The sequence below is a fragment of the Labrus bergylta genome, chromosome 22 (assembly GCF_963930695.1).
Source record: "Labrus bergylta chromosome 22, fLabBer1.1, whole genome shotgun sequence".
NCBI lineage: Eukaryota > Metazoa > Chordata > Actinopteri > Labriformes > Labridae > Labrus > Labrus bergylta.
This window is the reverse complement of record NC_089216.1, coordinates 3,420,613-3,436,332: the sequence shown is the minus strand read 5'-3', so window position 1 is coordinate 3,436,332 and position 15,720 is coordinate 3,420,613. Positions and strand designations below refer to the sequence as shown.

General features: G+C 37.8%; 2 protein-coding genes and 1 long non-coding RNA gene across 9 annotated transcripts in view; all 3 read right to left on the bottom strand.

The window, feature by feature from the left end:
• LOC136177384 (butyrophilin subfamily 1 member A1-like) overlaps positions 1–1,098 on the bottom strand; it is a 30,561-nt gene extending 29,463 nt beyond the window's left edge. Inside the window, exon 1 of the mRNA XM_065950506.1 lies at positions 1,001–1,098. The gene's annotated coding sequence lies outside the window, so the exon portion shown is untranslated. The remainder of the gene's footprint in view (positions 1–1,000) is intronic.
• The window catches only part of LOC136177382 (CD276 antigen homolog), a 55,861-nt gene extending 40,496 nt beyond the window's left edge, over positions 1–15,365 (bottom strand). The window contains exons 1-6 of one of the 7 annotated variants that reach the window (XM_065950501.1): positions 15,208–15,365; positions 14,396–14,737; positions 13,620–13,898; positions 13,400–13,516; positions 12,527–13,116; positions 7,573–8,315 (exon numbers count right to left, since the gene is read on the bottom strand). In XM_065950501.1, the coding sequence (XP_065806573.1) occupies positions 8,259–8,315; positions 12,527–13,116; positions 13,400–13,516; positions 13,620–13,898; positions 14,396–14,737; positions 15,208–15,304 (1,482 nt within the window). In that variant the 5' untranslated portion in view covers positions 15,305–15,365 and the 3' untranslated portion in view covers positions 7,573–8,258. Of the gene's footprint in view, positions 1–7,572; positions 8,316–12,031; positions 13,117–13,399; positions 13,517–13,619; positions 13,899–14,395; positions 14,738–15,207 lie in introns of those variants that run through there. The other 6 variants (XM_065950503.1, XM_065950502.1, XM_065950500.1 and 3 more) reach the window with 6 other exon arrangements.
• On the bottom strand, positions 8,442–10,089 carry LOC136177385 (uncharacterized). Its single transcript, XR_010665000.1, has 3 exons — positions 9,995–10,089; positions 8,856–8,990; positions 8,442–8,770 (listed from the first exon to the last, which is right to left on the bottom strand). It is a non-coding gene; the product is annotated as an uncharacterized lncRNA (long non-coding RNA).
• Positions 15,366–15,720: the final 355 nt, after the last annotated feature.

Genomic DNA, 15,720 nt, shown 5'->3' with positions numbered 1-15,720 from the left:
CATCTCATTTTTCTACAATTATAGCAGCCTTGTCTTCCAGTTTCATCTGTTTCTTCTCTCTGTACCATGTCTTCCTGCTGTAGTGAGATGATTTGAGTTCTCTGTATCTTCAGACCCTTCTTCTGCTCTGTCAGTGTTGTAATAACCTGTTGTACAAGTTCCAGTTCTTCCTCTTTCTTCTCTAACTTCTCATCTTGTTTAGCCTTTATATTATCTAATAACTTCATCTTCTCATTTCCAGTCATGGGTTGATCTCCGTCTCCTTCTTTCTCCAACAGAAGCTGATGTTCAATGTCATGTCTGAACATTTTTCTTTCTCCCAGGTCAGTCTCACCCTCATGGTGCTTCTTGATTTCTACAGTAAAAGAAAAGGCATGTGTTTAGTTCAGACCTGTGTCACTATGTTGTCTTCCCTTTGGGAGGAAAAATTCAGGGTCAGAAAGTAGGGTTCACAGAAATCTGTTGCAAGCCATTTATACTTCTAATTTACAGACATGGCATATTGTGGATCGTTGTGTAAGCAAGATAAAATGATTCAACTCACCTGGACAAGACGTACAATTAACTTTTTCAATAAAGATGACACTTAAACTGAAAAAAACGAATCATTTAGAGCATATAATTATTTAAAAACTTACAGATTGAAGGCACTGTCTCAATGGTTTAATCTTTAATCTTGCAAACATTTTATGATACAGACTGAGTTAAATATTACTTTCCTGACACTGTAAAACATTAACACTTGATCTCTTTTTTAAGATCTTCAGCTTTTATATCTGAAAATTTGATATTACAGTATATTTTTTTTATGGATTTATAGGTCTGTACATATAACCTGTGGTTTGTTCAAACTGCTTAAGCAAATAAAGGTTACAGTCAGCAAGCGTTGTGTGATCAAGTGAGATCTCACTTTGATCTGTTTCTTCACAAATGTTGAAAATGAAGTTACATTTGATTTAAATAAGCACTGACAATTATTTAATTAGTAAATTACACTGACCTGCTGATCCCTTTTCTCCCCAACAAGAAAAGAAGCCTCCACAATTGAAGAGAAGATCAAATGGACGTTCAACCTCCATGTAAATGTGTTAACGTATGATAATCATTGACAAATCTTTGTCTCTTTTGAAGGCTGCCACGATGACATGATTCTTTGATTGCATTGTGAAAGGATTTCACAGTTACAACAAAACAAGGTTTAATGAGAACGAGCTCTTGTTATATTAGCTGTCAGAGTTTAACAGTGCCACTTTCTTTCACAGTAAACTGATTTTAAGGTATTCTGATCTTTTCTGTTGAAAGATCAGAAAGAGTTATGCAATTGTTGAATTTGTTTTAGTTTTTTTCTTTTATTATCATTTAATTCTTTCATCATTTAATACATAGGTCATAAAGTCATAACCTTTTTCTGCTTTCAACATTTCCTGTTAAACTTACACACACTCGTAGTGCCTACGCTCCTGTGAGGTCAAGATAAGTGTGCCATACATTAAAGCAAGACCACATAGAGCTCGTAGGCGTCTAGCGTTTCTGAGTATCAGCTCTTCTGAGTATCTGCTCGGTTCACGGTCTTCGAGCTGAAACCACATATGAACTTGGTATTACCTATGTCATGAACTTGGCATGACCTGTGTATGCATCACGTTTCTGCGAACGTGCATTGTTGAGGTGTTACAGGATCTTGAAAAAAGAGAGACTTTTTGTCTATAAAAACGCTGTAGAAAATCTGATCGAGGTTCTTTTTTGCTTTGCTCAACGAATCCACATCACTCTGACTTTTGAAATCCCATTTTGGGACTTAGTCTCTGAGCCAAGATCTTTTAAAACCTCAAGTGTCTACACTCACAGGTTTAGACTTTGGTCTTTGAGTTTTGTTTTCCTTTTCCATTTTTTATATTTTTACTTTTACTCTTTTGTATTTGCATTCATATTATCATTTGAAATTTTTTAATAAATTTTTCGGAAACTTTTTGAAATCATTTTCTGACTGAAATCATTCATAACTGGAAGTTCCCCTTAAGAACCCTGTGTACGTCGGAAGGTAAGTTTTGAGCAGTCACACCACGGCACACTTGTCTTACTGATTTATATCACACACTTCATACACACCTAACATCCTAGTGAGGGGAGTTCACAGTTATTCCCTCTCCGGGGCGTAATCTAGAGTCCTATACCAGGGGTTATCCTTGAATCTAATTATTCTAGAAATGAATGTTAGGCAGGTAATCCTGGGGCTGTGATTATAACTTGTTCATCCATCCTCCAAAGGGTGTTAGAGGAGTAATTTTACATAGCTCCTTCCACTAGGAAAGAGTAGACTAGCAGGTTGGTAGGGAGTGAGCTCTCATTTAGTTCTAGGAAAGAGTAGTCTAGTTAACTAATGTGTGGTGAGCTTCCGTTAGCTATAGTAAAGTTATTCACCCCTTTTTGCATGTCCAGGACATGCTACATTTCCCTTTCCAGCTACCAAAGTCATTTTACTTTGGGGACTCAGTGAATTTAAAATAATAAATGATTTTATTGAACTATAAAAATACTGAAAATAAACTATCTTCTGTGCAGTATTTGGAGTTCCAGCACAGAAATGTAATGTAGAACACATTGAAACAACACTGTGATTTCTGCAGATACTTCGTTCATATTTCTTTTTGCAACCCAACAATAAAAATCAGTCCTATCGTACTTTCCTCATCTTATCATTTTAACATTTCAGAGAAAAAGATTTTCACAAAAATACATGCATCATTTTCTTAGTAAAAAAAACAATCTATACATCCATCATATATGGATGTATAGATTGATGGGGAGTTGGGGGTTCAAAAGTAGAATAATCCCAAATAATTGATATCTGTAATGATTAAACTAGACGTGACAAGTCCTTCAACTTCAATCCTGATCCTCACTAGTCTGACAGTATGTGGATTACAAAGAGTAATCTTTATTAGCTCCCTATAGGTGTTTTCAGACGGCAGGAATTTTAAATTGTTCTAAAAACTGTTGGAACCCTCCTCCTTTTTTATTGATTCCACATCGCAGGAACTAGGACCTATTTTAGTTCCTAGAACCCCGTTTAGAGGAACCTTTTTAGCCCCTGCTTCAGAGTAGGAACCATGACGGTGCCAATTCAGACAGAAAAAAAGTCCTCATGGTTTTATGTTGTCAGGAAACTCCTCTTCAAAAAGTCCACAGAACTGTTTGGTCTGAAAACACCTTATGTTTTCCTCTTGGTGTATTACACCAGATAATTGCATGCATTTACTGAATTATTTTATCATTTGTGTATTCCAGCAATAGTTCTTGTGTCTACATTTAAAATCCTAATATGAAAAGAGAAGATATCTCAGAGAGAAGTCATGACTGAAATGTATTTATTTATTTTTAATTACATGCAAACATTTTCTTCAAATGTAAGAAAATCAGTTTTTATAAATATAAATAAACCCTCTTATAAAACCAAGTCAGCTTGAAAACTCCAGAAAATGTGATTTATTTAACTCTGAATCAAACAAAAAGACAAGGTCATTTGAATTAATCAGTAAAACATTTTTTTAAAAACATGTATTAAAATTCAAACCATGAATCCATAGAGGAAATTTAAAAAAACACTGATATCACACAAAATAAATCATAAAGATGAATCACAACCTTTAGTAATGACCAAAATGAACTGTGGTCACATCTGGTCGAGAATGATTCATGTTTGATTACTTCAGCTAATAACGCTGCAGATGAAGAAAATATTCTGTGAAACTATTGAATGTTAGTGCTGGAAGATGGATTATTTCTTACGTCCCCTCCCTCTGGCGACTGTGTTTCATGTTCCTTTGTAATCTTTTCCTCCTCTACTCTCTGAATCTGAACCTCTTCTCTGTTTCTCTCTGTTTCTTTGAGGTCCTTTATGATTTGTTCCTTCTCATTCTTTAGTTTCCCTTTCCTCTCAGTCATTGTGTTAATCAAAGCATATGATGACTCCAGTTGTTTATCTGTGTACTTTAACAGGTCATGATATACAATCTTCAGATCCTCTCTGGTCTTTTCAAGATTCTTTTTTTTTTCTTTGTTAAAACCAAGAATGTCAAACCAAGCGACCTCCAGCTCCTTCAGGTTCTTCTCTATCTGTACCATGTCTCCCTGCTGTAGTGAATTGATTTCATTTCTCAGGTTCTTCAGCTCCTTCTTCTGCTCCGTCAGTGCTATAATCACCTGTTGGACATTTTCCAGTTCTTTCTCTTTCATCTGTAACCTCTCATCTTGTTTAGCCTTTATATTATCTAATAACTTCATCTTCTCATTTCTAGTCATGGGTTGATCTCCGTCTCCTTCTTTCTCCAACAGAAGCTGATGTTTAATGTCATGTCTGAACATTTTTCTTTCTCCCAGGTCAGTCTCACCCTCATGGTGCTTCTTGCTTTCTACATTAAAAGAAAAAAATTAAAGACTAACTTTTTTTTGATCCCTGTAAGGGGAAATTTCAGTTTTTACACTCTGTAGTCATGCAACACACATATAAGCTGAAATATACACACATGCACACAAACAGGATCCTATGGACATGCACTAATGGAGAGATGTCAGAGTGACAGAGCTGCCCACAGTGGGAGCTCCTGAGCTGGTGGTGGAGAGGGGGTTTGGTACCTTGCTCAAGGGCACCTCAGCAGTGCTCAGGAGGTGATCTGGCACCTCTCCTGCTACAAGACCAATTTCAATACTTGGTCCGCACTGGAACTTGAACCGGTGACCCTCTGGTTCCCAACCCAAGACCCTACAGACTGAGCTACTGCTGCCCCTGTAGCATGTGTTTAATTACGACCTGTTTTACTATGTTGTCTTCCCATTTGGGAGAGGGGTTTCAGGGTCAGAAAGTAGGGTTCACAGAAATCTGATATTGACATATTGTTGGTAAGTGGCCACGGTACAGGTAAAGTGATATACCTGCACTGGATGTTGTAAAGGCTGAGATCACATTGGATGACTTGTTTTGTGTCTGAGATATTAACTCTCAACAGAACTGATGTAAAATAACTTTTTGAAAGAAGTTCAATAAAGATGACACTTACTCTTGTTTTGTCCACATTTCCTCACAACAAGAACAACTGCAACGATCGACACGAAGCACACAATGACACAGATGGTGATGGGGACGATAGAACTAGACTGGACCATGAAGAGCTCATCTGAAATGATAAAACACATAACAAATTACTTAACAGAGCTTAACATGAACTGCCTGTAACTGAAAAATTACCAACATCAATGACTGATTAATAATGTATCTACCTGAAACATGTATCTGTGTCTCTCTGGTCTGGGTGATGTTGTTCTGTGTGACTCTACAGGTGAACATGTTGTTGTGTCTCCTCTCCACAGTCACTCTGCTGCTGACAGTATAGAGATCATTGGGATCTCTGATGATCTCTGTAGATCCAGCAGAGAGGAGTTTTCCATCACCGTCCAGCCACAACACCTCAGGCTCTGGATACCAGCCTTCAGATTTACATTGAAGATCCACTCCACTGCTGGCTTTGGAAATGCTCACGGTCGGTAAAGATACAGAACCTAATCACGAGGAAAAACGTCCAAAAAGTAGTCAGGTTAAACATTTGAAACAAGAAAGAAAATCCCAGCTTGTGGCCAACTAAAGTACAACATCTTGTCAGTCCCCAAGTAAGCCCTTTGTGTTTTTCTTGTTTGCATAAATTCCAAAATTTTCATCGTCAGGCTGAGGTTGTCAAAAGCCCAAGCTGTTTTAATGATTCAAGCTGTCTCATTCAGATGTCACATAATGGATGCTGCAGGGAACTGGGTAGAGTGTATGTTAAGAGGATGTTTCCAGCAATGCAAACACAATAGTAGAAAACAATATTCTGCAACTGCAGCAAGATTTAGGAGGATAAACCCTAACTCCTTGAAGACTTTGAGGCTGGCAGGAAAAAGTCCAGTTTAAGACAGAGTGAACCAATACAACCATTTCAATGAATACAAGCATTCGTTCCAGATAATGTCACAAAATTTTAACCCTTGTTGTTCAATCTAACTACCATACCTTTCTGCATAATAATAATGTGTGCACAATGGATAAATGCAAACTTACCTGCAGTCAGCTTAATAACATGTTCTTTTTTGGTTCCAAGAACAAGGCATCTGTATGCTCCTGAATCAGAGAGTTTCACCTCGGTGAGTTTCAGTGAAATGTCTCCACACCTCAGTTTATCTTCAGACAGTGATGTTCTCCCCTTGTACATCGAATGTTTGTCCCGTTGAAGCTCTGTGCCGTCTCGCCATAAGAAGACATACTTGGGCTTCAGGTCAGGTCTTGCCCACTCCACTGTCATTTCACGAGCATCCACAGCAGGCTCAAGTTGACAAGGCAAAATTACATCATCACCAACTATTGCCACTATTGGCTGAGACGAACCAATCACCTGAGAATGACCTAAAGGAAAAGAAATCAGACCATGTTTTTTTTGGATTGGACTTTTACTTTTAATCCAGGATCATATAAATATAGCACATTCTCTGCCCTTTAGTCTTGAAATAGTCATATGTCAATGAGAAGTGGAACTAGAGATGAACACCATTATTTTGGATGCGATATGGATCCTATCATGTAAAAAAGGGGACACATGAAAACAAATAGCCCCACATGGAAGGAGTTTAAATGGAAAGTTAAGAAGAGATTTTTTTATCACTTCCAAATTCGGTAACACCTCCAATCAATATTTAGCACAATAAAAGTATTTAAAATTTGGCTTACTAATGCAAGCTATACGAGTTACTTTCAGCAAACATTCAGCTAAATCGATAAAAAAAACAAAAAACATTTTTGGAAAAATGTATTATTTACAGTTGCATAAATATAAAAGTATAATTACTCTCATCAAGACCTTTCAACATGTATTTGTATTTTACCTCCACAAGAATATGTCAAAATAAAGAGGACCAGAGAGTGTTGCATGACGACCAACGCCCTGAAGTCACCGAGGTGTTCGTACTTCGTGTTAATCATTCTGTAATGCTGAAAAATTCAAAGAAAATAACTTATAAACTGCACCAACATTTTTAAAAATATATCTGAAAACTTGAAATAAAAGTCGTGCTCTTAAGAAAGAGAAATGGCTGAAACACTTTGCAGGAAAGCACGCTGTAATAATTTTCAAACGACCTGCAATTAAAGAAAAGAGAGAAATCTTCAGCTTCCATTTGTTGTTTTTTAAAAATGTTCTTTTTTGTGTTCTTGCACACTATGATCCACCTGTTCACTATTACAAAGACTGACAGCGACCACATTTTGTGCATTCAAAGCAAATGATCAGAGCAACTAAATCGACTGCTATGTTTAAAAGAAGGTTTCTGAGGAAGATAGCAGTTTGTACAAAAAGAACCAGCTATGAATTTAAAAATTATGTTCAACATTATGTCTTAAATAATCCATACAAATACGTTTTTTCTTGTACAAATTGGACGTACCTGCTGTGTGTGTCCGAGTTTCTTCTTTTGAGGTGTTAAAGCGAGAGAAAGCTGCAGGGTCTAAGTCCAGAATGAATCAACCAAGCGTACTCTAACCTACACCCATTTCATTTTTATTGCCTTTCATTGTTATTTTATAACAGGTTTTAAATATTTTTCATTCAGCCTTGAAATATATATGACACATTGGATTATGACAATACCCCAGAACACAATTTTACGGAAATTGAGAAATTGATTTTTTTTTTTAAATAAAGTTTGAAATTAAAACACTGCAGACAAAATAAAACACAAAACAAAAGTAAATGCATCAAGCCAATCAAACATTTTCATTAATTTAGTAGAAAGCTAACAGCTTCTTCAAACTTTTAAGTTAAATGTCTCCGTTTGTCTTTTGTGTGTGTTCAAGGTTATATGATAAACGATTCTTCTATACACACTTGAAAATGGATATAAATGTAAATGTAATGATTAACAGTTAAACATTCTTTCTGGTGTTAATTTACAGTTTTAAAGTCTTAAGCATCATTGCTGCTGTGCACGAGTTCGTCTCTGATTGACGGCTGTCCCAAAGAAACACAGGATCATTTCATAGATTGAAAGGAAATAAAAGCCTGGGCTTTTAATAGAAGTTTTACAGTAAGTAGATACAGGCAACATTATGAAAAACAATAACATCAAAAAATACATTTCAATCAAAGAAGCATTTACATGAAGTAACGGAGTGTTGTCGTATGTCCACACTGTTTTACTCAAACAGGAGGATGTTAGCAGAGGAACGATTGTTCAGTTCAGAGATCTTTATTTTCCTCCTCTACTCTATTTCTCTGAATCTCTTCTCTCTGAATCTGTTTCTGAACCTCTTCTCCCTTCCTCTCTGTTTCTCTGAGGTACTTTCTGATTTGTTCCTTATCATTCTTTAGTTTCCCTTTCCTCTCAGTCATTGTGTTAATCAAAGCATCTGTTGACTCCAGCTGTGTTCTTTAACAGTTCATCATATATTGTCTTTCCCTTTTCCAGATCCTCTTTGGTCTTTGCACGTCTCTTTTTTCTGCAATTATAGCAGCTTTGTCTTGCAGTTTCTTCTCTATCTGTACCATGTCTTCCTGCTGTAGTGAGAAGATTTGAGTTCTCTGTATCTTCAGATTGTTATGATCTTCAAGATTTTAAGTGGACCCAAAAGCAAGACTGGAAAACAGGGTGGTGGGTAAAGGGGTATTTATTGAAGTGAGGCTGGTGAAGGCTGGTGAGGCTTGAATGGGAGGCTGGGTGGTGAGGCGCTGGAGCTCGGTGGTTGGAGGCACTGGGGAAAAAAAGAACACAAGGGAATAATTAGTGACAGGTATCCAAAGCACAAAAAGTTTACTGATAATGAGAAGCCGATCTACCACGGTGCAGGCGGAAATAATCTGGCAGCTAGGGAGAGTTGAACCAGGGTATAAATGCTGCAGCCGGTGATTACAGATGATGAACAGGTGAGTGATTGCAGAGAGTTCCAGCAGCCAATAAGCCACACCCAGCCTCTGAAAGAACAAAAACACAAGCACCAAACAAGGAAAATATATACAGAACTGTCCAATCACCACACAGATCCTCCTTCTGCTTAGTCAGTGTTGTCGGGGTTGTATCAAGTCAACTTTGGTTATATTCTTTAATAATTATATTTAATTATTAATAATATAAATAAAATATCATTAAACTATGTTTAATCTCGTTTTGGGGCACCAACCTGTACTCAGGTAAATATAACCAAAACATCACTCAAGTCAGTCTCAAATTAGTTATTTAATTACTAATATTATGAATAATGAATAACTATATTTAATAAATTGAAGGCGTGAAATCCGTACGGAAAGCATTCGCACCCAGCTTATATCACAATGCAAATACACCAGTAATCACAAACAACTGCTCTCTTAAATTATAACAGAATTTATTTAAACAAAGCAACATCAATCCAAAATCAATGAATCAATGAATCTAAGCAACAAACATTATCAAGCAAGGCTTGTGGAAGGTGTGTGTGTGTGTGTGTGTGTGTGTGTGTGTGTGTGTGTGTGTGTGTGTGTGTGTGTGTGTGTGTATCTGGTGATGAAAGAGAGAGCGAGGGGGGGGAAGAATGCTTTCTCCCACGTGGTCACCCTTCCGATGGCGCACACCTAACAAAGACCTAATATGGCCTTAATGTCTAAAAGAGACCGAGTTCGGCCCTACACGATCTGTGTCTCTGAGGCGTCTGGATGGCCACAAGTGTATAGATCTCTGTGTGTGTGTGTGTGTTCGTAGAAGGGGGAGAAAAGAGGAGAAAAGAGAAATGCATGCCTGAAGAGGCCGGATCACAGTCTGACTCCCGCGCCACAACTCGGAGTAATTCCCTTCATTCACAGAAACAAACCAATGGCCGAATAAAAGTTAATACGGCTTACACTGGCCTTTCTGATCAGAAGAGTAATACCCGGTTATAACGCTGTTGCACTAAACACATATAGGACGCAGCTAATTCTGCCCAGACCTAATTAAGCCTCACTTGTGAATCGCTTTGCCCGCGATTGGTGAAAGGAAAAGAGTCCGGCGATGGAGCAGATCTTCTGTCCGTCCTGGTGCAGAGGCGTTTGATGGCGGCAAGAGCGGCTTCGTTGGTTCTCCTTCGAGTGGAAAGGATTTCCTTTGATGTCCTTTCGTTGCAGGACGGAATAAGACCGTTATCTCTCTGATAATCTGTTACAGTCTGACGCTCTCCGAGAAACTGAGATGCGTTCACTGGACAATCTGAGCTCGGAATTTCGAACACTGTCGGCCGTGGATTACCTGCGCGCCAAAACTTAAAACAAAGGATGATTTGTTGCAGGAAACAGGAGGTGAGCTTGGGTCTCTGAACACTTGAAGTCAGCGCGTGGAAAGAGATCGAGCAAGGGAAGTCTTGGAGCTTTGTAGCCTGGCCTGCTCCATGGGGGGTCTACCTCAGGTCCCCTCCGATGAGGAGAGAGAGGTTCCGGTCCCCCCTTACTTCACGCGTAGGTGTGAAGTACCGCAGGGGATTCTGGGATTAAGAGTCCTTTCAGGCCTCTTTCTGATCTCAGTGAATAACTCAAATGAGGCTTTTACAGAGGTGCAGGCCCAAGTCCATTGTTTGACTGTCCTAAGCCTGCGTGGCCCAACAGTGTTGTAATGCCCTATTGTACACGTTCCAGTTCTTTCTCTTTCTTCTCTAACTTCTCATCATGTTTAGCCTTTATATTATCTAATAACTTCATCTTCTCATTTCCAGTCATGGGTTGATCTCCGTCTCCTTCTTTCTCCAACAGAAGCTGATGTTCAATGTCATGTCTGAACATTTTTCTTTCTCCCAGGTCAGCCTCACCCTCATGGTGCTTCTTACTTTCTACATTAAAAGAAAAGACATGTGTTTAGTTCAGACCTGTTTTGCTTTGTAATTTACAGACATGGCAGATTGTGGATCATTGTGTAAGCAAGATAAAATGATTCAACTCACCTGGACAAGACGTACAATTAACACTTTCAATAAAGATGACACTTAATCTGAAAAAAACTAATCATTTAGAGCATATAATTATTTAAAAACTTACAGATTGAAGGCACTGTCTCAATGGTTTAATCTTTAATCTTGCAAACATTTTATGATACAGACTGAGTTAAATATTACTTTCCTGACACTGTAAAACATTAACACTTGATCTCTTTTTTAAGATCTTCAGCTTTTATATCTGAAAATTTTATATTACAGTATATTTTTTTCATGCGGTTATAGGTCTATACATATAACCTGTGGTTTGTTCAAACTGCTTAAGCAAATAAAGGTTACAGTCAGCAAGCGTTGTGTGATCAAATGAGATCTCACTTAGATCTGTTTCTTCACAAAATGCGATTATTGATTTACTTATGTTGAAAATGAATTTACATTTGATTTAAATAAGCACTGACAATTATTTAATTAGTAAATTACACTGACCTGCTGATCCCTTTTCTCCCCAACAAGAAAAGAAGCCTCCACAATTGATCAAATGGACGTTCGACCTCCATGTAAATGTGTTAACGTATGATAATCATTGACAAATCTTTGTCTCTTTTGAAGGCTGCCACGATGATGTGATTCTTTGATTGCATTGTGAAATGATTTCACAGTTACAACAAAACAAGGTTTAATGAGAACGAGCTCTTGTCATATTAGCCGTCAGAGCTTAACAGTGCCACTTTCTCCTCCTCCTTTTTTATTGATTCCACATCGCAGGAACTAGGACCTATTTTAGTTCCTAGAACCCCGTTTAGAGGAACCTTTTTAGCCCCTGCTTCAGAGTAGGTACCATGACGGTGCCAATTCAGACAGAAAAAAAGTCCTCATGGTTTTATGTTGTCAGGAAACTCGTCTTCAAAAAGTCCACAGAACTGTTTGGTCTGAAAACACCTTATGTTTTCCTCTTGGTGTATTACACCAAATAATTGCATGGATTTACTGAATTATTTTATCATTTGTGTATTCCAGCAATAGTTCTTGTGTCTACATTTAAAATCCTAATATGAAAAGAGAAGATATCTCAGAGAGAAGTCATGACTGAAATGTATTTATTTATTTTTCATTACATGCAAACATTTTCTTCAAATGTAAGAAAATCAGTTTTTATAAATATAAATGAACCCTCTTATAAAACCAAGTCAGCTTGAAAACTCCAGAAAATGTGATTTATTTGACTCTGAATCAAACAAAAAGACAAGGACATTTGAATTAATCAGTAAAACATTTTTTTTAAAACATGCATTAAAAGTCAAATCCATATAGGACATTAAAAAAAAACACTGATATCACACAAGATAAATCACAAAGATGAATCACAACCTTTATTAACGACCAAAATTAACTGTGGTCACATCTGGTCGAGAATGATTCATGTTTGATTACTTCAGCTAATAACACTGTTATTCTGTGAAACTATGGAACGTAAGTACTGGAAAATGGATTACTTATTTCGTACTCTTCCTCCTCTGACTGCTCTGATGGATGTTTGCTCTGATTGCCTTCCTCCTCTGACTGTTGTCTCTGAACCTCTTCTCTCTGAACCCCTTCTCTCTGAATCTGTTTCTGAACCTCTTCTCTCTTCCTCTCTGTTTCTTTGAGGTACTTTTCAATTTGTTCCTTATCATTCTCTAGTTTCCCTTTCCTCTCAGTCATTGTGTTAAACAAAGCATCTGTTGACTCCAGTTGGGTCTCCGTGTTCTTTAACAGTTCATCATGTACTGTCTTTCTCTTCTCCAGATCCTCTTTAGTCTTTTCACGTTTCTTCTTTTTGTCTCTTTGTAAAGCATTAGTGTCATCCAGCTTCTTCAGGATCTTCTCTATCTGTACCATGTCTTTCTGCTGTAGTGAGATGAGTTTCTCTCTCTGTATCTTCAGATCCGTCTTCTGCTTCGTCAGTGTTGTAATCACCTGTTGTACAAGTCCCAGTTCTTTCTCTTTCTCCTCTAACTTTTCATCTTGTTTAGCCTTTATATTATCTAAAAACTTCATCTTCTCATTACCAGTCATGGGTTGATCTCCGTCTCCTTCTTTCTCCAACAGAAGCTGATGTTCAATGTCATGTCTGAACATTTTTCTTTTTCCCAGGTCAGTCTCACCCTCATGGTGCTTCTTGTTTTCTACATTAAAAGAAAAGACCTGTGTTTAGTTCAGACCTGTATTACTATGTTGTCTTCCCATTTGGGAGAGAGGTTTCAGGGTGGGAAAGTAGGGTTCACAGAAATCTGATATTGACATATTGTTGGTAAGTGGCCACGGTACAGGTAAAGTGATATACCTGCACTGGATGTTATAAAGGCTGAGATCACATTGGATGACTTGTTTTGTGTCTAAGAAATTAACCCTCAACAGAACTGATGTAAAATAACTTTTTGAAAGAAGTTCAATAAAGATGACACTTACTCTTGTTTTGTCCACATTTCCTCACAACAAGAACAACTGCAACGATCGACATGAAGCACACAATGACACAGATGGTGATGCGGACGATAGAACTAGACTGGACCATGAAGAGCTCATCTGAAATGATAAAACACGAGCCAAATTACTTTACAGAGCTTAACATTAACTGTCTGTAACTGAAGAATTAACAACATCAATGACTGATTAATAATGTATCTACCTGAAACATGTATCTGTGTCTCTCTGGTCTGGTTGATGTTGTTCTGTGTGACTCTACAGGTGAACATGTTGTTGTGTCTCCTCTCCACAGTCACTCTGCTGCTGACAATATAGAGATCATTGGGATCTCTGATGATCTCTGTAGATCCAGCAGAGAGGAGTTTTCCCTCACCGTCCAGCCACAACACCTCAGGCTCTGGATACCAGCCTTCAGATTTACATTGAAGGACCACTCCACTGCTGGCTTTGGAAATGCTCACGGTCGGTAAAGATACAGAACCTAATCAAGAAGAAAAACATCCAAAAAGTAGTCAGGTTAAACATTTGAAACAAGAAAGAAAATCCCAGCTTTTGGCCAACTAAAGTACGACATTTTGTCAGTCCCCAAGTAAGCCCTTTGTGTTTTTCTTGTTGGCATAAATTCCAAAATCTTCATCGTCAGGCTGAGGTTGTCAAAAGCCCAAGCTGTTTTAATGATTCAAGTTGTCTCATTCAGATGTCACATAATGGATGCTGCAGGGAGCTGGGTAGAGTGTATGATAAGAGGATGTTTCCAGCAATGCAAACACAATAGAAGAAAACAATATTCTGCAACTGCAGCAAGATTTAGGAGGATAACCCCTAACTCCTTAAAGACTTTGAGGCTGGCAGGAAAAAGTCCAGTTCAAGACAGAGTGAACCAATATCTCCTGTAGGTCAACCTAACTACCATACCTATCATACTACTCTATCTCTGCATAATAATAATGTGTCCACAATGGATACATTTAAACGTACCTGCAGTCAGCTTAATTACATATTCTTTTTTGGTTGCAGGAACAATGCATCTGTATGCTCCTGAATCAGAGAGTTTCACCTCGGTGAGTTTCAGTGAAATGTCTCCCCACCTCAGTTTATCTTCAGACAGTGATGTTCTCCCCTTGTACATCGGATGTTTGTCCTGTTGAAGCTCTGTGCCGTCTCGCCTCAAGAAGACATACTTGGGGTCCAGGTCAGGTCTTGCCCACTCCACTGTCATTTCACGAGCATCCACAGCAGGCTCAAGTTGACAAGGCAAAATTACATCATCACCAACTATTGCCACTATTGGCTGAGACGAACCAATCACCTGAGAATGACCTAAAGGAAAAGAAATCAGACCATGTTTTTTTTGGATTGGACTTTTACTTTTAATCCAGTATCATATAAATAAAGCACATTCTCTGCCCTTTAGTTTTGAAATAGTCATATGTCAATGAGAAATGGGAACTAGAGATGAACACCATTATTTTGGATGAGAAATGGATCCTATCATGTAAAAAAGGGGACACATGAAAACAAATAGGCCCACATGGAAGGAGTTCGAATGGAAGGTTAAAATGAGATTTTTTTATCACTTCCAAATTTGGCAACACCTCCAATCAATACCTAGCACAATAAAAGTATTTAAAATTTGGCTTACTAATGCAAGCTATACGAGTTACTTTCAGCAAACATTCAGCTAAATTGATAAAAAAAACACTTTTGGAAAAATGTATTATTTACAGTTGCATAAATATAAAAGTATAATTACTCTCATCAAGACCTTTCAACATGTATTTGTATTTTACCTCCACAAGAACATGTCAAAATAAAGAGGACCAGAGAGTGTTGCATGACGACCAACGCCCTGAAGTCACCGAGGTGTCCGTACTTCGTGTTAATCATTCTGTAATGCTGAAAATTCAAAGAAAAAAACTCTGTTATAAACTGCACCAAAGTTTAAAAAGTCTGAAATATATCTGAAAACTTGAAATGAAAGTCGTGCTCTGAAGAAAGAGAAATGGCTAAAACACATGCACACTATGATCCACCTGTTTACTATTACAAAGACTGACAGCGACCTCATTTTGTGCATTCAAAGCAAATGATCAGAGCAACTAAATCGACTGCTATGTTTAAAAGAAGGTTTCTGAGGAAGATAGCAGTTTGTACAGAAAGAACCAGCTATGAATTTAAAGATGATGTTAAACAATATATCAGAGATAATCCATACAAACACGTTTCTTTCTGCTGTGTGTGTCCGAGTTTCTTCTCTTGAGGTGTTAAAGCGAGAGAAGGCTGCAGGGTCAAAGTCCAGAATG